A 21,075-nucleotide genomic window follows, 5' to 3' on the forward strand; every position below is an offset into this window, starting at 1 on the left:
TGCAGCTCAGGAAAGACCTCGCAGGGAAGCTCTGTCACAGACATCTTTTATGAAAAATCCTTTCCTTGGGATTCTTCCTCCTGAGAAGCTGACAGACCTCAGGAACAAAATGTAAACATTGATTATCTGCTGCTGTGGAATGCAACAGGTGGATCTTTAATTTGCCCATGCTGGTTGTTTCTAATTAAAAGCCAATCAAAGTGAGCTGGCTCGGACGGAGAGTCCGAGACACAAGCTTTTGTTATCATTCTTTCTTTTTCTATTCCTAGCTAGCCTTCTGATGAAATCCTTTCTTCTATACTTTTAGTACAGTTTTAATATAATATATATCATAAAATAATAAATCAAGCCTTTTGAAACATGGACTCAGATCCTCATCTCTTCCCTCATCCTCAGACCCCTGTGAACATGGTCACAAAGCTCTTTCCCCAGCCTCCAGCACAGTTTAGTGATTGCTTTCACCTCCTGATAATCAGATCCCAAATCCCATAGCCAAGGCCAGGAACCAAGCTGGGAGCACAGAACAAGGCACAACAAGAAAAACATCACCCCAAGAGGCTCAGGAGAGCATCTTCTTCTGGGAATCACCCAGGAATGGAGCACACATCCAGCTCCAGGCACCTTCCTGCACACATCCACAAGCAGAGGACCCCTCTCTGTGATGCAGAGGAGGAAAGACCATCCTCATCCACAGATTAGGGAGTGCTGGGCAGGGGAAATCCAGAAGTGGCACCACTGGGAGAAGCCCCAAGCCAGGCAGTCCCTGTGACCTGACCTTCCAGGAATGGCAGCAGAGATATTCCTGGATGGCAGTGCTGCCAGGCCTGACTCTGCTGGTTCAGAAAAGTTTAAGAGCAGCAGGATTAAAAAGGAGATGCAGCCAAAAATGCAAAAAGAGATCCTGGAGCTGAAACACTTGCCAAGTTTCTCCCTTACACTTCAAGACGCCCACTCATCCTCCCCAAGGGCTTGTCAGACTCACATGGCAAAAAATACATGCTCTGCACCTACCCAAGCCCAAAAGAAAAGACCCTGAAATAAACCTGGAATCCAGGGCTGGCAGGAAGACAAAGTTGGGGGCGGAAGAGGAATTTTTGGTGTGTCTTTTCTGAGGAAGGAACTGCCTGACAGCTCTGCTGCAGGAGAGCACGGCTCACGGCCCCGTAGCTCACACAGCCCCCTCAGACATGGCAATAGATTGCTTTTAATTACAGGGCACCCACTCAGAGGCCCCAGGGTGTCCAAGGGACTGTAATGGAAACTAGAGCTTTGCAGGAATGAAAAAGAACCATCAGAACAAGCTGGTGCATTCAGGTGTTCATGGAAGAGAAAATCCTAAGAATAAGTGGCCAGTGTGGGACCAAGGTTGTCATTTGCTAACCCTGACAAGGGGAACTGCAGGCAGCTGGCAAAGGGGAGGGGGCTCAGAACTGCTGCCTTGCACCTTGGACACCTTCTGGTGTGCACATCCATGGGCAGGGTTGTCAGAACTCAGTGCATCCCTCTGGGTGTCCAGAGTTGCCCTGGACCCTGCTGGGGGGCTCAGAGACCCTGGCACACAGCCCAGAGCACCTGGGGATTTGATTGTGACCCCTGGAGCAAGTTACCAGCTTTGTATGAGGACCTGAAAGTCACAGAAGTTTGAATAGTATAATAATAAAATTATCACAGGGTGAAAATGTAGATTTTAGGATTTTTGGTATGGGGGTTATGGGGACAAGATGGAGGAACTTGGGTGTGTCCAGCCTTTCTTCTTCTTCTTCTTGTTCTCCATTTTCTGCAGTGCTGTTGGCACTTTGGGATTGGTTTAGAGTAGAAGTGCACTGTCTAACATAGGTGATGGGTATTGGGAATTCAGTGTAAATATGTTATATGTAGTTTGTAGTATAAAAGGACAACACAGAGTGCCTGTGGCTGCCCTGCTGAGCAGATCTCGGCTGGGCAGAAAGAAAATTTTATAGATAAGAATTAATAAACAACCTCAAGACCAAAGACTGAAGAGCTCTGACTCGTTCTTCGGACATGTGGGCCGAAACAGAGACACCCTGCACATCTCGGGACCACAATTAACAACCAAACTCCGAGACAGGGGGATTGGGAAGAGATGATATTTAAGTCCCTTCCAACTCAGGCCACTCTGTGATTCCAGGATGTTGCTCAGCTCAGGCAGCAGCAAGAGGGAGGTGGGTGAGGCTGGGGCTGCAGCTCCAGCTGGCAGGATGCAGCAGTGGGATGGGCAGCCAGTCACTGGATGCAGCCCAAGCTGCTGCACATCCCCAGACACCCCAAGCCATCCCCTGTGGTGCCAGCAGTGTGCCATGCCAGCCTCCACCCCCAGCCCAGCTCCTCCAGTGCCATGGGTGAGCTGGAACAGCACAGACTGGCACGTCCTGTGGCACAGCTGAGGGCAGAAGCAGCCCAGAGCTGCTGCCAGGCACGGGCAGCTCCAGCCTCCCCTCCACTCTGCACTAACAGGGTGATGTTTGGCTAAGCCATTAACAGATGCTTGCTAAACATGTGGAAAATCTGTTTTTACAGAGCAGCTCCGAAGTGCAGTGAGTGCTGTGGGGTCAGAAGTGGTGAGGGCATGGCTGGAGCAGCAAGGACGGGATTGGCAGGTGTCCATGCTTCATCCTCATCTTTGTGCCCTCCTCCTGCTGCTCTGTTGGTCCATCAGTGCCCGGAGAGCAGGACACACTCACTGCTCCCTCCATCAGGGCTGTGCAGGTCCCACCCTGCCCAACACACACATCAGTAACACCAATAAAAACCACCCCACCATGCTGGACACCAGCAGCACCTCAAAGTGCCTTCAGGGACAGCCACATTTGATTGTGGCCAGGCAAAGTCTTGTTGAGAGCTGTCTTTCATGAAAACTTTCTTTCTCTTTTCTTTTTTTCTTTCAGAAATGTGTCAGTTTAAGATTGTAAAAATACTTTCATCTTCAGAACAGTGTCACAACTCCCCTTCAGCATTTTCATAACAATGCTGCCATTCTGGCTTCAAAACATCTTCCCAAACTTATTGTTCACACATTCACCAAACTTTAAAGCTCAGAACTGAGGGACTGCGATGAAACTGGAACAAGCTGCTCTTTGAATAAAGACAAGTTTTCCTTTCATCTCCTGCTAATTAACAGAAGCATCCTTCCCTCTGTGCCAGCCCCTGGTCAGCACTCGGCTCATCCCTCAGACCTCAAAGAAAAACATCCTTCATCCCTCACTGCATCCCCTGTGCAGCATCCCAGGGAGCAGAGGGATTTCCCAGTGCTAGGGAGATGCCCGGGGGGATGCAGGAGCCGCTCAGAGCTGCTGTGGGACCCTTTCAGCTGAGTCAAGACAGGCTTTATTGCAGCAGGAGCAGCCAAAGCCAGCAGCACCCCTGAGGCTGCAGCATCTCCGGCTCCTGGAGCTTCTCTCCCGGCCAAATCCCAGCTCTTGGGGGCACAGCATGGTAAAGAACATCTCTAGGCATGTTTCAGAGACCTGTGTCCTGTTCCTCACCCTCTGCCACCACAGCAGAGACTGCTGCTGGACAATCTAGATCATTCTGCCCACTGTGAGACCATTCTCCCAGCCCAACCCTCCTGCCCAAATCCCAGCTCTTGGGGGCACAGCATGGTGAGGAACAGCTCTAGGGATGCTCCAGAGACCTGTGTCCTGTTCCTCACCCTCTGCCACCACAGCAGAGATTGCTGGACAAGGTAAATCATGCTGCCCACTGTGAGACCACTCCACCAGCCCAGCCTTTCCCTCTATTTCAGTTCATGCCAGGAATAAAAACATCCCCGGGCAGTCTCCTAATTGCTGCAAATATTTGCAGAGCTGGAAGAAGGAGAGCCTGGAGAAGCTGCAGAGCTATTGGCAGTTCAAGGCTCATCCTGTTCCCAGCCAGGTCCTGTCCCGGTCTCCTCTCTCCAGGTCTCACCTGCCCTGGTACCACGGCTGAGAGCAGCACCATTCCAACCAACAGCTCTTCTACAATCTAAGCTCTTTCCCTCACCCAACAACAGCAAAAAAAATGAGCAGAATATCAACATTAACACCTGCTTGTTCGCCCTTAGGCACATCCAGAGCAGTTTAGTAGAGAGATGATCAAAACAAGCAGCGATTAAAACCCACGGCCCAGAATCCACTGAAATGCCTTTGCTTTTTGAGCCACGGCAAAAATATCACCTTCATTCCCAACCCAAACCCCTCTGCTGCCAGAACAGGGTCATGAAGAGCTAAGAGGGTTTGGAATGCCCATCCCAGGAGGTGACCACAGACCTGCAGCTGTGGGTAAGGTATACACGGATAAATGTGCACCATTTCTGCTGGAGAAAAGCTTTGAAACCACAGCCTAATAAAATTTGCCTTTACATGACTTAAAGCACATCTCAAACCAAAGAGAAGCCTTTGAGCAGTGGGAAACATGATTTTGGGGAGGAAATGCAGCTGGGAGATGCCACAGGAGAAACACCAATGGATTGTTCAGGAAGGAACAGGCTCTCACAAGGCTCAGCTCTCCTGCAGCATCCCCTACAACCACCCCACATCTCACAGCACGGCAGCTCAGGCAGGAGGAGTGTTGCAAACAGGATTTTTTCCCTCCTGTTTTGCTTTTAAGTGGCTCATTGCAACATGCTGTAAAACCCTTCATCACCAGGGAAGGAAAAGGTTTTACAACAGTCTTTAAAAAGCAAGCCCAGGCAGAAGAGGATGCTTCCTTCAGCACACACAGTTTTGGGCAGCACACAGGATTTCAGGCAGCACTCCTGGGGAGTAAAATCTGAGCTTGGCAGAATCCTTGAGACCAGCAGCATCCCCCCCCCTGTAGATCTCCAACTACCAGATAAACAGGCCATGTATTATATGAAGCACAGAATCTTCTGTGATAGAAACACATCATTTTGTATTTGGGGGGAAAAAAATTAAAAAAGAAGAAAAAAAAGGAAAAAAAATGCCCAAATTCCTGTTTTAAAAGAGCTTTAAATGTAAAATTTAAAGGGCAACTGGCTGTCCATCAGTCCTGAAATTAGTTTTAATTAGTGTAATTCCTTCATACAGCATTACAATCAGGTAAGCAAAAATAAGGATCTGAATGCAATCCATCATCTATATTACTTTTGTAACTTTTTTTTATATTTAGAATTGAGATTTCTTGGTGAACTGTATTTGTGTGACTCAAGTTTCTGTATGTATTCTGAAAAAAAAAAAATAACAATGTCGTTTTATCAGTGTAACCAACTAAAACTAAAAAGGTTCATTATTATCCCTATTTCTATGTCATTATATCCTTGTTAAAGCATTTAAAATCATATCTACTCTTAGACATCCAGTGTTCCTTTTGTTCCCTCCCACAGCCTCCATCCTGCCCAAATCCCAGCTCCTGTCCCTGTCCCCACACACCTCTGGGCCACGGCACGTTAAGCAACAGCTTGTCAGCCAAGCAGCAAAGGCAGAATAAAATCCTCCAAAATTCTCCAAAAGCAGAATAAAATCGAGTAACACGAGGAGCAGCGTGTCTGGTGTGCTCACTGCTGCTCCAGCAAGACCCCGAGCTGGCTGTGAGCAGCCCCTACAGGCAGCATCCCCGACCTCCCTCCCTCCCAGCTGCCATTCCCCTGACATTGGATTTCCTCAGCCAGGAACACAGAGGGGACAACGGCACTGCTGGTCTGGGGGAGCAGCAAACACCAGCAGAGGGATCAGCAAGGGCTGGGAGATGTAAAGCAATGTGATGGAGTTTGTGTCTTCCAGCAGCTCTGGCTCCTTGGATTGTGTTAAAAGGCAAGGCTGCTGGTGTTTGATGAAATGTGCTTCCAGCCTTTCTGATCATGCTCAGGGAAATTAAAGCAAGGAGCACATGGCTGTGGATCCACTACAAGGGATGTGACTGCAATGGCTACAGAAGGACAGCCACAAACCTCTAATTCCTGTTTGAAACTTGATCAATTCTGAAGGTTCTTAATGTCCAGCATCTGTGAATGGTGCTGGCAACAGCACATCCCATTGCTTGTGCCCTGAGGAATCACCTCAATGGGGCTCAGGGAAGCAAGCAAAGCTAAAGGAGCAGCAGGAGCCAACATCTGCACTCCTTGGAGATGAACCTGGGAAGGTTTGGAGCAAGAACAAATGGACAAAAGGGCTGGTGAGCTCCTGAGACATCCCTGCTCCATGCCAGCAGTGCCCACAATTTTGAAGGTTCTTAACATCCAGCATCTGTGAATGATGCTGAGAACAGCACATCCCACTCCTTGTGGCCTGAGGAACCTCCTCGATGGTGGGAAGCAAGCACAGCTAAAAGGAGCAGCAGGAGCCAATACCTGCACTCCTTGGGGATGAACCTGGGAAGGTTTGGAGCAAGAACAAATGGACAAAAGGGCTGGTGAGCCCCTGAGACATCCCTGCTCCATGCCAGCAGTGCCCACAGCAATTCCCGTGCTCAGACCTGACAGAATCAGCCCCTCAGTGGTGTTTTCTCCTCATGAAGAGGGGACCTGGACCATCCAGTACAAGGGATGTGACTGCAATGGCTACAGTAAGGACAGCCACAAACCTCTAATGCCTGTTTGAAACTCGATCAATTTTGAAGATTCTTAATGTCCAGCATCTGTGAATGGTGCTGGCAACAGCACATCCCATTCCTTATGACCTCAATGGGGCTCAGGGAAGCAAGCAAAGCTAAAGGAGCAGCAGGAGCCAACACCTGCACTACTTGTGGATGAACCTGGGAAGGTTTGGAGGAAAAGCACATGGACAAAAAGGGCTGGTGAGCTCCTGAGACATCTCTGCTCCATGCCAGCAGTGCCCACAGCAATTCCCATACTCAGACCTGACAGCACAACCTCCCTAACTGGTGTATTTTCTCCTCCTGAAGAGGGCACCTGAGGCTGGCAGGCACCGCGCACCCTGTGATGCACTTGATGGGAGCACGTAGAGGCTGCTTTTGATTTTACACTTTGTTTATAGCACACATTTGGGGAGCTACAACAGAATGGGAAAATACATCCCATAAACAAACTGCTAAACAAAACAGGCTAAATATGCACCACTCCAAACCAAAACAGATTCCAGCTACCCGTCGTGCCTCAAGCATATGCCTCTGACAACAGCTCCACTTGGGCCCCTGGTCCTGCATTCAGCTTTAATTTTTAGGCTCTGCCACCATTGGCAGCACCTTCAGATGCCTCCCACAGCTCCAGGTAAGTCAGGAACAGTGAAAATACCCCCAGCTGGAAGTGGAGAGCAGCAGGGCGATGCAGGCATCACCTTTCCCTGCTCCCACCCCTCAGACAGATGTTACCAAAGGCTGCAGGATTTGGAGCTGAGCCATCAGCTGGCTCCAGGACTGACTGCAGAGACAGGAGGGAGTATTAGGTGACAAGAGACTCGCACAGCAAGTATTTCAGGCAGTCATTGAGAGTTTCCCTCCCAAGAACTGCCCCGTCAGCTGAACCCTACCACCCTGCTAATGCCCAGAAGCAATTCCTCAAGCGTTTAAACTTTATCCTCCCCTCTCTGGGGCTGCACGGAGGGCACATTCCCCTGCGAATGCCTCTTCTGTCAAGATGCAAAGCTGTTGAAGCTGTGTGAAAGTAATTCCCACCCACTCCTACTGCCCCAGGAAAAAATATTTCTTTGGTGGTTTTGCATAACAAACAGCTACACGGGCTTGCCTGCTTCTCCTGAGAAACTCGGGCTTAGAGGAAAACACCATCACAGCGCTACTCTGAGACCAGGCTTCATAAAGTTCCCCCTGCAAGGGGGGGAAATACTACCACAGAGATTAGGCTGCCGCTGCTCCTGATAACATTCAGTCACCCTGGCAGGCTGCAGCGCACCGAGTTTGTAAAGCTCCTTGGGAATCCTTCAAGATGAAAGGTACAGTATGATACGGATGTATTATATCCGTGGGCTTTGTTACAGCACACATTTCCTAGCACGGTTTTATTGCTGGAACACAAAGTTCAGCCCAAGCCCGGGGGCTCTTCAGGTGACAAATGCACACCCCTGCAGCCCTCCCTCCCCTGTGAGGGGGAGGAAAAATGCCAAAGCCCCCGATGGGAAAGCAGCAGCAGCAGCAGCCACCGCCCTGCCAGCAGCCTGCACAGATAAGGCCAACGTCACCTCTGCTGGATGTGCTCTCAGCCTGCAGCATGTCTGACTCCCAAATATACCTGTCAGCTTCCCAAAATGCCACTGCTGTCACTGGCTCCTCTGCAGAATCCCTCCTTTCCTGCTGGACCTTCTTCAGAGCCTTCTGCCCCAAGCCACCCCCAGTAAGGGCCAGGAGGGCCCATCAATTGAGCCAACCCTAATTAAGTGGCACCCAGCACTGAAATCCCCTTGAATACCCCGAGCTGCCCACCCTGAACATCTGCTCCAGACAGAAGATAATGGGAGAAGTTTGCTGTGGACACAGCTTGACCATGGACTGCCCAGTTTGGATGGCGTGGAAGGGAGTGCGGAGAACACAGATCCTTTTGGATCACCTGCCCAACACTTTGCTCTGTCTGGGCACCTGTCTCTGGCCAGATCTCCCAGGATATTACAGGCAGAGGAACAAGGAGTGTGACAGCAACAAGAAGGTTGGGAGGAATTCCCTGGGCAGGGCAGGAGAAAAGAGTTCAGACCTCTGTAATTTAAACAGATAGGAGGTTGAAAGGACATGGAAGAAATGTGATAGGGGGAGAAGGAAAAGGGACATATCAGGATGTCCCAATAAGGCCCCAAAGCTCTCCAGGGCCCTCACCCAAGCTGAACCCACCACAAAGGTGACAGCCAAGGTAAAGGGTTTCCATCACCCTTCACCCCATGGAGCAGCCCAGGCAAGGCAGGGCTGAGTAACAGAGTGAGGAGGGGACAGCAGCACCTGCCATGGGAGCCCCATCATGCCAGGAAACCCATCTGGGTGGGAACCTGCCTGGAAGAGCAGAGCTTGCTCTGGAGGCTCCTGCACCAGGAATTCACCAGGTCAGTGGCACCAGCTTTTACCTCATCAGGTCCTCTGGTATCAAAAGCAACATCCACAGCAAGAGTGAGCTGAGGGAGAGGCTTTTCTGGCCAGCAGCAGATCCCGGTCAGGGCTGCAGGAACACACACACTCTCCTCCAGCCCCCTTCCCTGCTCACACACACACAGACCACCCCTGTTCCCCATCCCAGGAGCACCACCCCATGCTCCCAGCACAGCAGCACTGCAGCAGGAGGCTGATGATACTGAGCACTTGGCTTGAGGCAACACAAACATTCCTGTGCTGTTGCCAGCTCTGATAGTCTGTCACTTGATCCCACAGGTTAGGGATGTGTGTGCTGCCTGGAAGGACATTGCTTAAGAAACACAGAGAGCAAAGAGGGGAGGATCCAGGCTGTGAATGGCCTTGGACAGCCCCAGGCACAGCTGGGAATGCCAGCTGATGTTGGGCAATGCCTGGGCAGCCAGGAGTGGCCAGGGAGCCCAGCTCACACAGGGCAGGCATCACAGGCAAGGCCACCCTGCTGCCCTGGAGAGAGAAAAGGGAGGGAAAAATCGAGAAAGAATCAAAGCCTCAAAGGCACCAGCACACCTTGGTGATGGCTGGGGTCCCCAGAATGGTCTGTACCCTGTTCTACAGACCTGGAGCCATGGGAGGGTGGGCTCACCTCTGCAGTGAGCACACACAAAAAGAAAGGCACCATGCACCAAACACCAAGGCTGGCCCCAAATCAGGCTGGAGCCCGATTCCCTCCTCCACTGGAGGATGTTCCTGCCCAGCCCTGCTGTGCCCCCCTCCCTGCCCCTCTGCAGCCCCTGGGTGCAGCTGGCAGTGCCCCCTCTGTGCCATCGCCCTGCTCTGGGGGAGCAGATGGAGGAGCACAGGAGGGGCTCTCCCTGCACAGCTGACCTTTAGCAGCCCACCTCTCCCTGTGTGTGAGCAGCCCTTGCCTCCCTCCCCAGACAGGATCAGTGCCTTGCATATGCCTGGGAGCAGCACCATCAGCTCAGTAATCTTCCTAAATACAGCAGTTACCAGGTGACTGGGAAAAAATCTCTTATACTGCTGATGCTGCTAATGGAAAATTTCTCCCCTTTTGCTGCTGCTTTCAAAGCCAGTCGAGGTTTCCTACAGACTTTGTCTTGCACTGAGGCAGGAGAGGTGAAAGCACAGAGAAAGGAGTGCCAAGTGGTGGGGGGCAGAGAACGTGGAATAGAGGGAACTGGTGCTTCTGCCCCCTCCCCACAGACAGAGCCCTGGCTCCAAATCTTGTCTGCCCCATCTTCTCACAAGCAGCCACAGCCCAGCCTCCCCCTGCAGGGAATCCCTTCTTGCCCCTGACCTGCAGCAGGACACTGGAAGCACTCAAGAGCATTGCTTCTCCCAGGGCAAATGGAAAAGACACCCAAAGGGACAATGGGCCACAACTCTGTGATGTTTTTTCCCCACTTTCCCCCTTCCCAGGAGACAACCAGAAAGCCTCTCCCAGCCAGTGCAGATGCAGGCAGCCAAGATCCCTGCTCGTCCCCCGTGCATGCCATTCTGCTTCTTCAATACCATTAAGTGTCTCCATGCTGTCTGGACACTGGAAACCTTAACTGCATTAGCTGAGACCCGAGCAGCAGCACAAGCATTCAATTCTTTTAAGTGGCCCCATTCTTAAGCTGGTTATGCACCAGAGCCATCCCTGCTCGATGCCATCACACACCCACAGGTGGGGCAGGGCTGGGGAGCAGCATGGCAGCACAGGTTCATCATCCTTCATTTCAAATGCTTGCTGCAGGAGGAGGGCACTTGGGCACTGTGGATATTTCCCATGATGAAAGGCATCAATCCAGACATCTTTTCTTTCAGCTCCAACCCCAGCCTGCCCCACACTCCACATGCCATTTTGGTGTGATGGCAGGTGTTTCTCAAGCCACCTGCACCTGCAGAGGTGTTAAAGAAGCATGAGATCAATACCTCATCATTCCCACACGTGGCATCAACCTGCTGTCCGTGGTCCCAGCCTGTCCCTGTGCCTGAGCTCCTGTCACACCAGGAGCTGGTTATGCACCAGAGCCATCCCTGCTCGATGCCATCACACACCCACAGGTGGAGCAGGAGCCATGGGAGCACAGGACAAGGTTCATCACCCTCCATTTCAAGTGCTTGCTGCAGGAGGAGGACACTTGGGCACTGTGGATATTTCCCATGATGAAAGGCATCAATCCAGACATCTTTTCTTTCAGCTCCAACCCCAGCCTGCCCCACACTCCACATGCCATTTTGGTGTGATGGCAGGTGTTTCTCAAGCCACCTGCACCTGCAGAGGTGTTAGAGAAGCATGAGATCAATACCTCATCATTCCCACACATGGCATCAATCTGCTCTCCGTGGTCCCAGCCTGTCCCTGTGCCTGAGCTCCTGTCACACCAGGAAAGCCCCAGGGCTCAGCCCTGCTCACAGCCAGCCAACACCACACATCAGCACCGTGTCACCGAGGCAGCACAAAGGCTCACCCATCACACAGCTGAGATTCTCACTTTCAGGGCTTAGGAGGGAACAGGCAGCAAGTTTGGGAGGCAACATCCACCTGCGTGGTGGCACCTGGAGGTCACTCACCACCCCATTCCCCACGGGGCACTGCAAGCTCTCTGCATAATTCTGAATAAAAGCTCATTATTTCCTCCTGGAAAAGAGCAACAAAAGCCTCTGGCACATCATGGAGAACCAGCTGGGAGGAAGGGGGAGCAGGGGGGATCCCCAGCCTCCAGCCTCCCCCCGTGGCAGCTCAGCTGCAGCACCAGCTCCTCTCTCCATCCATAGTTAATCTTCTGTTGCCACTAGCTGGTCAACGCGGGTACTCGTGGAAAGCAGCAGCTCCCTGAGCACAGCCTGCACTCAGCTACACATTCCCAGCTTTAACTGGGATAATCAGCCCAGAAAATGCCTGAGATGAAGAAAAATCCCTGTCAAGTGCTCACCCCGCTGTGCTGGACAAGCCATGCTCGACCTTGCCTTTGGGGAGGGAAGGGATGGCCCCAGGACTGACCCATTTTTCTGGGTATTTTTTGCCTACAGCCTTGCTGGGGGTTATAGTGCTTGCAAACCTCCATATCTACCTCTCAGTACAACTCCAACCTGAGCTGGGCTCTCCTTCCTCCTCCCGACTATAAAATCCAACATCTTGGAAAGCTGGAGTAATCAAACAGCAATACAAGGAGGGGAAGAAATCACTACCAGAAGGTTTTCCTCTTTCCTGCACCCTCCCCAGGCAGCCCCCACCACCAGGGACCTGCCCAGACCCCAGAGCACACCCAGCTGTGGATAGGAATGGAGGAAAAGGGGAGCAGCCCCACTGCCAGATCTGCACCTGCCACCAACCTGTCACATCCTCACCACACCATCTCACTGAGGCTTTTGGGGTGGAAGATATGATCCTTTAGCCATTGGATTAGCTGGGGAAGAGAAACAATATAAACAGGGAAAAAAAAAAGAAAAAAAAAACCCAAAACAAAGAAAACCAACACTTGATTAACCCAACCTCTGAGCTGATACTCCAGGCATCTCAAGCCTAGCACGAGGCAGTAAATGCAAAGGGAGGTGCAGAAACCAGACTTTGCTTTTCTGCAGGGATGACCCCACGTTTAGATGCCAAGCCCTGGCGATGGGGTTGCACACTGGGCACCCACACAGTGCTGCTCCAGACCCCAGAGGCCAGCCCAAAGCAGGGAAGGGCATTTCTGAACAGCAGCATCAGCAAGCTGCAGTCACACCCAGACTCCCCAGGTGACCCTTCAGCCTCCCCAGCTGCTCTGCACAAACAGGAGTTGGTGACCAAAATGGCAAAACCCTGCTGAAGCCATTCTAGGAACAGCAATTAATGCAATCAGCCCATAGGGAACTGAGTGCTTTCCATTATTTTAATGTATTAATAGAAACTCAGAATGATTAAGGGTGGAAAAGGCCTCCAAAATAATTGAGTCCAGCCCTGACTGATCCCTACCATCCAGCCCAGAGCCCTGAGTGCCACATCCAGGCGTTCCTTCAAGACTCAACACTCCAACCCTACAGAGGAGAGGTGCAAGTTACAAGATGACTTTGGGAAGAGTTGAGAAAGAAGATAAAAGTGGCACTGAACTCATGAGCTGGAAGAGTACGGGACAATCATCAATCAGCCACACACAGGGGCCACAGGGGGACGCCAGGAATGCAGCCACACGAGCCTGCTTTGTGACAGCCACCAAAACAAAGCCTCGTGAAGCACTGCAGACACTCAAACAGCATCCATTAAAGCCATTTATGAGAAGTGTGTAGTAAACTGTTCTTATGTAAGCCACTACAGGGTAAGAGCAGTGGTGAAAATTGCTCTGCCTGCCTCTTCCCTTCTCTCTCCTCTATATAAAGCTGCTCACACATAGACAGAGCTCATCCAAATTAGCTCGGAAGCAAACTGCCTCATTCCCTGGATTGCACTCAGAGCAGGCTACGCCGCGGTGGAGCAGCTTCTGCAGGGAACACATGGCTGCTGATTGAATGGGGATCCACACCTCACAGAGACCTCACTGGGCAAGGGTAAAGTCAGTGATAGGCTGCTCTGTTTGCAGCAGGGTAACTCTAGGAGAATTAGAGAAGGGGGGAAAAAGCCACACAGCATCAGTAGTATCCAAGGTTAAGGAAAGGGCAGGATGCTTTTTCAGGAAAGGGGAGGCACAGCAATTCATAATGCACTGGTGGCACCTACATTTGTCATTTCCTGCCACCACTGGGCTTTGCTGAGTAATTTTATAGTAACGTAACTGGGGGGTAGTGGGAGAAGCATCCTTCTGCTCTCCAACGCAGCGGGGAAAAAATAAACCCAGGCGTAGGAAACACAGAAGCTGTGACACCCCACTGCAGGAGGGACACCGAGCACAGGGTGGGTGTTTCTGCAGCAGCTCCCCACTGCAGCCCAGGAGGGATGCACAAAGAATCAAAGTTTCCTACTTTTGTTGGGAGAGAATGAAACCACCCCCAGCCTGAGCTCCCCACCTTCCTGCAGGTGCCGGGTGCCCACTGAGGCACAAAGAGCTGGAGGTGCTGTCCAGCAACCTGAAATGGCCCACATGGGCACACAGGGAGAGAATGGAGCATCCCCAGGTACCCTCCTGTGGAGCATCTCTGGTACCCTGTGGGTACAGAGAGAGGAGATGCTGTGGAGCATCCCTGGTACCCTGTGGAACGTCCCTGGTACCCTCATGTGGAGCATCCCTGGTACCCTCCTGGGCACACAGAGCAGGATCTGCTGTGGACCATCCCTCGTACCCTCATGTGGAGCATCTCCTGGGCACACAGAGAGGAGCTGCTGTGCAGCATCCCTGGTACCCTGTGGAGCATCCCTGGTACCCTGTGGCCACAGAGAGAGGAGAGGCTGTGGAGAATCCCTGGTACTCTGTGGGCACACAGAGCAGGAGATGCTCTGGAGCATCCCTGGTACCCTGTGGAGCATCCCTGGTACCCTCCTGTACAGCATCCTTGTACCCTGTGGGCACAGAGAGAGGATCTGCTGTGCAGCATCCCTGGTACCCTGTGGAGCATCCCTGGTACCCTCCTGTGCAGCATCCCTGGTACCCTGTGGGCACACACAAAGCAGGAGCTGCTGTAGAGCATCCCCGGGTACCCACCACCCCCTAGTGGGCTCCTGCCTTCCACGAGTAGCTGCTGCTGCTGCTGCTGCTGCTGCTGCTCCTGATATTGCCAGCATGCCACGGGCCCAGCTGAGCTGTGTGGATGTTTCCTAGTGCTGGTTTCTCCTCTGTCTCAGCCATGCAGTGGCTCCTGCAGACCAGGCAGCCCCGCAGGCAGGGATGCTACACTGGAAGCTCTCGCTTTATGCACTTCAGAGAATTTAATTTCATAGAGTCAGGCAACAGATAAAGTTGTTTCCTCCCTAGAAGGAGGAATCCTTTAAAGAAAAGGGACACGGAGCACTCCACGTGCTTTGTACCAGCCACCAATTCAGGGCATCTGCCTGGAGGATGTGGCACTTCAGGACGTGGTTTAGTGGTGGACTTGGCAGTGTTAGGTTTACAGATCTTAAAGATATTTCCCAACCTACATGGTTCCATGACTTTGAGTTTCACACCACTGCAGCCAAGGCTCTGGCACCTGCCATCCCTTAGCTACAGATCACCCAGCCTCCTTCAAATGCCAAGGAGTGAGGAGCAGCTCAGGAAGCACTGCAGCGCTGGGACTTGCTGAGCAGACCCAGGAGTACAGTCCTTGCTGCTTAAACTCATTGCCACCAAGAAAAGAAACGTTTTCTTTCCCTCCTCCTGGCCTGGAGAGACTTTTGAGCCCTGCAGAACAGAGTGGCCTCAATTTTTTTTCTCAACTTATTTCACTTCCGAATCAGTAGCATCAGCACCATGTCTCAGCTCTGCCAGCTTTATGCTTCCTTTCTATTTTTAATCTTTTTTTTCCTTTCAAAAACCCCTCCAGGATGCCAGTTGGGCTGGCTGTCCTGAGTTATGTGCTTTAGGAGGTCATCTTGCCCCATCCTTACCCCGCTGAGGCCAGAAAGTGATCTCTGCTCACAGCAAGATCCTGCACTCCAAGACATTCAGGAGTCCTCAACACATTTGCAGCCGGCAGGACGTCAGCTCTTACGTGTCCTCCTGAGCTCATGCCCAGACAGCCACTCAACATGTCCAGCAACACGCACAGAGGGACACAATCATCAGAAATCAGCTAAAGATAAGGACCTGCAAAGATTCTGCCAAAGAGAATCTCTGTCCCCACCTCTCTCCCAAGCCCTCCCGCATGTAACGTGATTTTCACCTCCAAGAGCCCATTACGAGGCAGCAGCTGCTGCTCTCCGCTTCCCAACCATCAAAGAAGTTAGGAAAGGATGGAGAGGGGGGAAAAGAAAACACCACAGAAAACTACAGCCTTAATTCCTGCTCTAGGAAAACCAGCCATCAGAAATCCTGCACAGCCCTCACCCAGAGAAGAGTTAACTGCGAGCGAGACAGTTGCCACACCAGGAGATGGGGAGAAATGCAACAAATTTCAAATACCAGAACATCCACGGCAATTCATGAGCTAGACCTTGGGGAAGGACAAGTGTTTTACCTTCTCTGGAGGCAACAGACTGATTAATTCCAGGACCATGATGAAGCCATCCCACCATGGGCACAGCCTCCGTTTTTCTCCCAATCTGCCTGACTCCTGTGAGTCCAAGGGAACAGGAGGGGATCTTTTTGGGGTCTTCCGTTCATGAAAGGGCAGGAAAATCCCCACAGATTTGCACAAGACATCCTTCATATTCATGAGTGCACACATAACCAATATGCCAGGCAAGTAAAAGAAATTTTTAGATGAAGACATGGTCTCTTTACTGGCAGGCACTCACAGAAATAGGATTTGCTATACAAGATCGTGCCTCTGATCTATCAAGACAAATTTCTCTCCTTCAACTTGAGCTATTATCTAAGCTCACACAGAGGGGTTTCTCTGCTATCTGATATATTTAGATCAGTGCGCAATTCACACCCAGTCCCTGAAGAAACTGTACTCTAATCTGAAAATTAACTCAGCGAACCATGAAACTTCTTGTTACTTTTAACCACGGTATGGTAAACGCCATTCCTGCTGCATCAAACCTTTGATTTGTCACTTTTGTTAGTGGAAACAGAGTATCTGGTCTGTTTCGGATTTTTGCAATTGACCAACCGTGTGTAAGGAAACTGCAGAGCTGGAGCCCGAGAGCCTCAGGAAGTACCACCAACTTATTTATTAGGGCTTTTGCTACAGCAAAGCTTCACACAAGGTAAAATGACAGGAAAGGGGGACACAGACAGGTATTTCCTACCCCTGCTCATTGCACCCAGTGAAAGGCAATCACTCCATGAAACATAGAAAGGGACTTGGGGTCAGCCGTCCCCAGTGAGCCTGGACATGGGCACACCTCGACACACCTGAGACACACAGAGAGATGCGCTGGAAGTCACAATCCCGTGTGTCACGAGATACCCGAGACCCGAGTTAAGCAGCTACTCAGATTATCCTAGGTTTGGATGCCGAAAAACAGGACAGCTGATGGATGAAGCAAAGATCAACCAAAACCCTTGGATGACCTGGCAGAGTAAACACTGCACTGCCCAGGTGACATTCGGAGCAGTTCTCCCGGGGGACTGGCTGATTACGGCACGGAAATGGGTAAAAGTGACAAGAGGCATCTCGGGCACGCCACCCGAGACAACAGGATCCGGCATCAGGACCCAGGTACGACCACCGAATTATTTCTATTCCCATCCCCCTCCCCACAAAGCCGAGAGCGGAGCAAAGTCTGCAGCGTTCGCACAGACCCGGGCGCTGGAGTTGAGCGTGAAGCCAGAGCGAGCCTCGAGAATTAACACGGAGCATTTATAAAACCAGGCTCTGGCTAAGAAAAAAAAAAAAAACACAACAAAAAAACATCCCCTCCCGCTCTGCCAGGCTCAGCGGCACCTCCTCAGGGCTCCGAGCTCAACTTGGAGCACACGAGGCAGCCCCCATCACTCGCAGCCTGCGCGGGGTTGCTCTCCTCCTCCCGGGGCTGCCAGCGCCGCCAGCCTCAGGCCCTGCTAAAAAATCCCTCCCCGCCAGGAAAGGCAGGAAAAAAAAAATTAATAAACCCCAAAAAAGCAGGATGCAGCACAGGGGCAGGGTTAGAAAGCCCCACAACACATCGAGCTGCCCGCGGAGAGCGGGGAGGGCGGACACGGAGCCGGCTCGCCGGGTGTCGGATGCTTCGGGGATGCTCCGGGATGGCGGGGCGGGATGCGGGACGGGACGGGGCGGGAAGCGGCCGGGGCGCCTACCGAGGGTAAAGAAGGGCAGCTCGGTGTTGTCCAGATCGTCCTGCACGGCGACGCGGCCGGGCAGCTCGCTGCGGACGAAGAGCAGCAGGCGGGACTCGGCGGCGGCGGCGGCGGCGGGCGGCGGGGCGCCGCTCCAGCTGATGTCGTTCTCGCGGAGCACCGGCAGCGTGGACACCGTCACCGTCTTCACCCGGCAGGGGCCGGGGGGCTCCCGCGACGCCGCGGCGCCGGGCCCGCCGCCGAGCAGCACGGCGGGCGGCGGCAGCAGCAGCAGCAGCAGCAGCAGCAGCACCGGCGGCAGCACCGGCGGCAGCGGCGGCGGTGGAGCGGCGGCCCGGCGGCGCGGCGGAGCGGCCATGCCGGCCGGAGCCAGGCGCAGGAGCGGGAGGCGAGCGGAGCCGGGCGCTCTGAGCCGCCCCAGCCCCGCCGCCGCCGCCGCCACCGCCCGGGCCCGCCCCCCGCCCCGCCCCGGCCCCGCCGCCGCCGCTCCCCGCGGACCCTCCGCCCGCCCCGAGCCGGGAGATGCGCTCGGAAGCGGCCCCGGCGCCGGCACCGGCACCGCGCTGCTGCCGCCACCGCACCGCCACCGCGCCGCCACCGCATCGCCGCCGCCGCTCCCGACCCGCGCAACTGCGCGGCTGGGGGAGAGGGGCTCTGGCAAGGGCATGGAGCGATGGCTGGGAAGGGAGCGAGGGAAGGGTTAATCGGGATGGGAGGGAGACATCCTGCCCTGTGAGGAGCGCGAGGTGGCCCGGAGGAGCCGTGGATGCCCCTGGAAGCGTCCAAGGGTCTTGGAGCAACCTGGGATAGGGGAAGACCCTGCCCGTGGTGGGATGGAACCGGGTGGTCTTTAAGGTTCCTTCCAATCCAAATAATTCTAGAATTATATGATTGATTTTATGAAAATCCCGCTGTCTCTCCCACCTTTCCCTCCATCCAGCTCATCGTCACTCTTTCTTCAGGCTATTCCTTCCTTTCAGGGCCCTGCACAACTGCGCGGCTGGAGGAGAGGGGCTCTGGCAAGGGCATGGAGTGATGGCTTGGGAGTGACCGAGGGAAGGGTTAATCGGGATGGGAGGGAGACGTTCTGCCTTGTGAGGAACGCGAGGTCGGCCAGGTCGGCCGGAGGAGCTGTGGATGCCCCTGAATTGTCCAAGGAAGTGTCCAAGGGTCTTGGAGCAACCTGGGACAGTGGAAGACCCTGCCCGTGGTGCGATGGAACCGGGTGGTCTTTAAGGTTCCTTCCAAACCAAATCATTCTAGAATTCTAGGATTTTATGAAAATCCTGCTGTCCCTCCCACCTGTCCTTCCATCCAGCTCATTGCCACTCTTTCTTCAGGCTATTCATTCCTTTCAGGGAAGTGCCAGGGTGCAAGGGCACAGAAATGAGTTTCCTGAGAGCTGTAACTAATTATTACCCTCTCCTAAGTGGATAGGCACCTCCAGCACCCAGGGCACACAGGGATTGCTGGCAATGACAAGCCTGGAGGGGACAAGCTTGTGACCTAGAGCAAAGATCTTAGATTTAGTATTTACCAGCCAGCATTTAAGGATAGATGAACCTGAGGTCTGATCTCATATTCCTATACCCCTCCATCACATGGATGCCTCGGTGCCACCTGAGGGCTGGAGTTTGTACTTGAAGACAAAACCAGGTGAGCTCCACCACCGTGGTTTTGCCCATACTCTGCCTGGAACTGTGTGGAGCCACCTGGCTCTTCCAAGTGGAACAATGGGAGTGAGTTTGAAGGCAAACCCTGTCCCTACAGACAGAACAGACACATCTGACCCCAGCCCAGAGCCCCATGAACTCCTGCCCACAGTCGGGCATGACTAACAAAGGCAAGGAGAGACAGCCTACAAGAGCTCTGAGTCACTGACTCACAACAACAATTTCCTAGTGACTGCTAATCTACCTGATTTTATTTGTAGATGTACATATAAAAGAAGATGTCAAAACCCTAACAAAGCACGCTTAATGCTCAGGCTTATATTATTTCCACAAGCTAATTAAGAGCAATTCATCACATGCCTATTGAGGCAAAACAGCCTTCTGAGATACCTAGGTCATCAAATGTTAAAACCACAACAAGGGCAGAATGGCAATGAATATGGAATCCAGCAAACAAACAGCTCCAGCCCCATTCCCAGGGGCCATTCCCAGCTCCAGCTTCCAGCTTTAACAAGCTGTAGCCCCGCTGTGGTGTGAGAACAGGGACTATTTCCAGCTACAGGAATAGAGAGAAAGCAAAAAGCTCTCACCAGCAAAACAGGCAACTTGTTGCAAAACATTAAATATGGGACCCTGGATCTGTCTAAGTTGGAGGGGTGAAGTTTCTAGGCATGCTAGAAAAAATAATCAGAGGAAAATGCAGCCCTGTCAGATGTGTGTTGAGAAAAGTGTAATGCTACTAAAAAGGTTTCCTTTCCTTTCCTTTCCTTTCCTTTCCTTTCCTTTCCTTTCCTTTCCTTTCCTTTCCTTTCCTTTCCTTTCCTTTCCTTTCCTTTCCTTTCCTTTCCTTTCCTTTCCTTTCCTTTCCTTTCCTTTCCTTTCCTTTCCTTTCCTTTCCTTTCCTTTCCTTTCCTTTCCTTTCCTTTCCTTTCCTTTCCTTTCCCTTTCCCTTTCCCTTTCCCTTTCCCTTTCCCTTTCCCTTTCCCTTTCCCTTCCCTTTTTGGACTATCTCAGGCTGTTAGCGTTACATGTGCTCCTTTCTTTTTCTTATTTTTAAAAATTTCTTCTAGTCAAGGAGTGCAAAGAACCAGCGCAGCAATGGATACACAAAGTGACACACGAGTAGCCAATAGAAGCCAATTTTAAATATTTTTTTTTTTACTGGAAATCCTGAAAAAGAGAAACATAGTCTCTTTAAGGCCCCATCCCTGTCACTTCAGTCTCCTGGTAGCCACTTGCTGCACAACTGCATCCATTTGCCATAAATAGAGAATTTTTGCTGCCAAGTACCAGGAAATTTTGATAAGGGGCTGCCCTTGGGGTAGGAAGGGGATTTAGAGATCCCCACTGCTGCTGTCCCAGCTCTGAGCAATGAGGTTCCTTCTCTCAGTTTGCTGAGGATGCAGCTGAATTGAGGGGCAGGACACATTTTGGGTAAATCCAGATTTCCCCTGACCTAGAACACACCATCGAGCAATGAGGTGAGAATGTTCTCCAGGGCTTGGAGCTGGAAAGCAAAGGTCAGGAGACACAGGTTAACACAGCTGCTTTGCTACAGACTGACTCCAGGCAGCTGCTGGGATATGAGAAAGCAGAGGTCCAGCAGCTCTGTATACATA

At 52.2% G+C, this 21,075-nt stretch overlaps 1 protein-coding gene across 1 annotated transcript in view; it reads right to left on the reverse strand.

Annotated features, from left to right (window-relative positions):
* The window catches only part of ASTN2 (astrotactin 2), a 361,347-nt gene extending 343,206 nt beyond the window's left edge, over positions 1 to 18,141 (reverse strand). Inside the window, exon 1 of the mRNA XM_063174845.1 lies at positions 17,784 to 18,141. Coding sequence (XP_063030915.1) covers positions 17,784 to 18,141 — 358 coding nt within the window. The remainder of the gene's footprint in view (positions 1 to 17,783) is intronic.
* Between the last annotated feature and the right edge of the window lie 2,934 nt (positions 18,142 to 21,075).

The sequence above is a fragment of the Melospiza melodia genome, chromosome 22, assembly GCF_035770615.1.
Source record: "Melospiza melodia melodia isolate bMelMel2 chromosome 22, bMelMel2.pri, whole genome shotgun sequence".
In the NCBI taxonomy this organism is placed as follows: Eukaryota; Metazoa; Chordata; class Aves; order Passeriformes; family Passerellidae; genus Melospiza; species Melospiza melodia.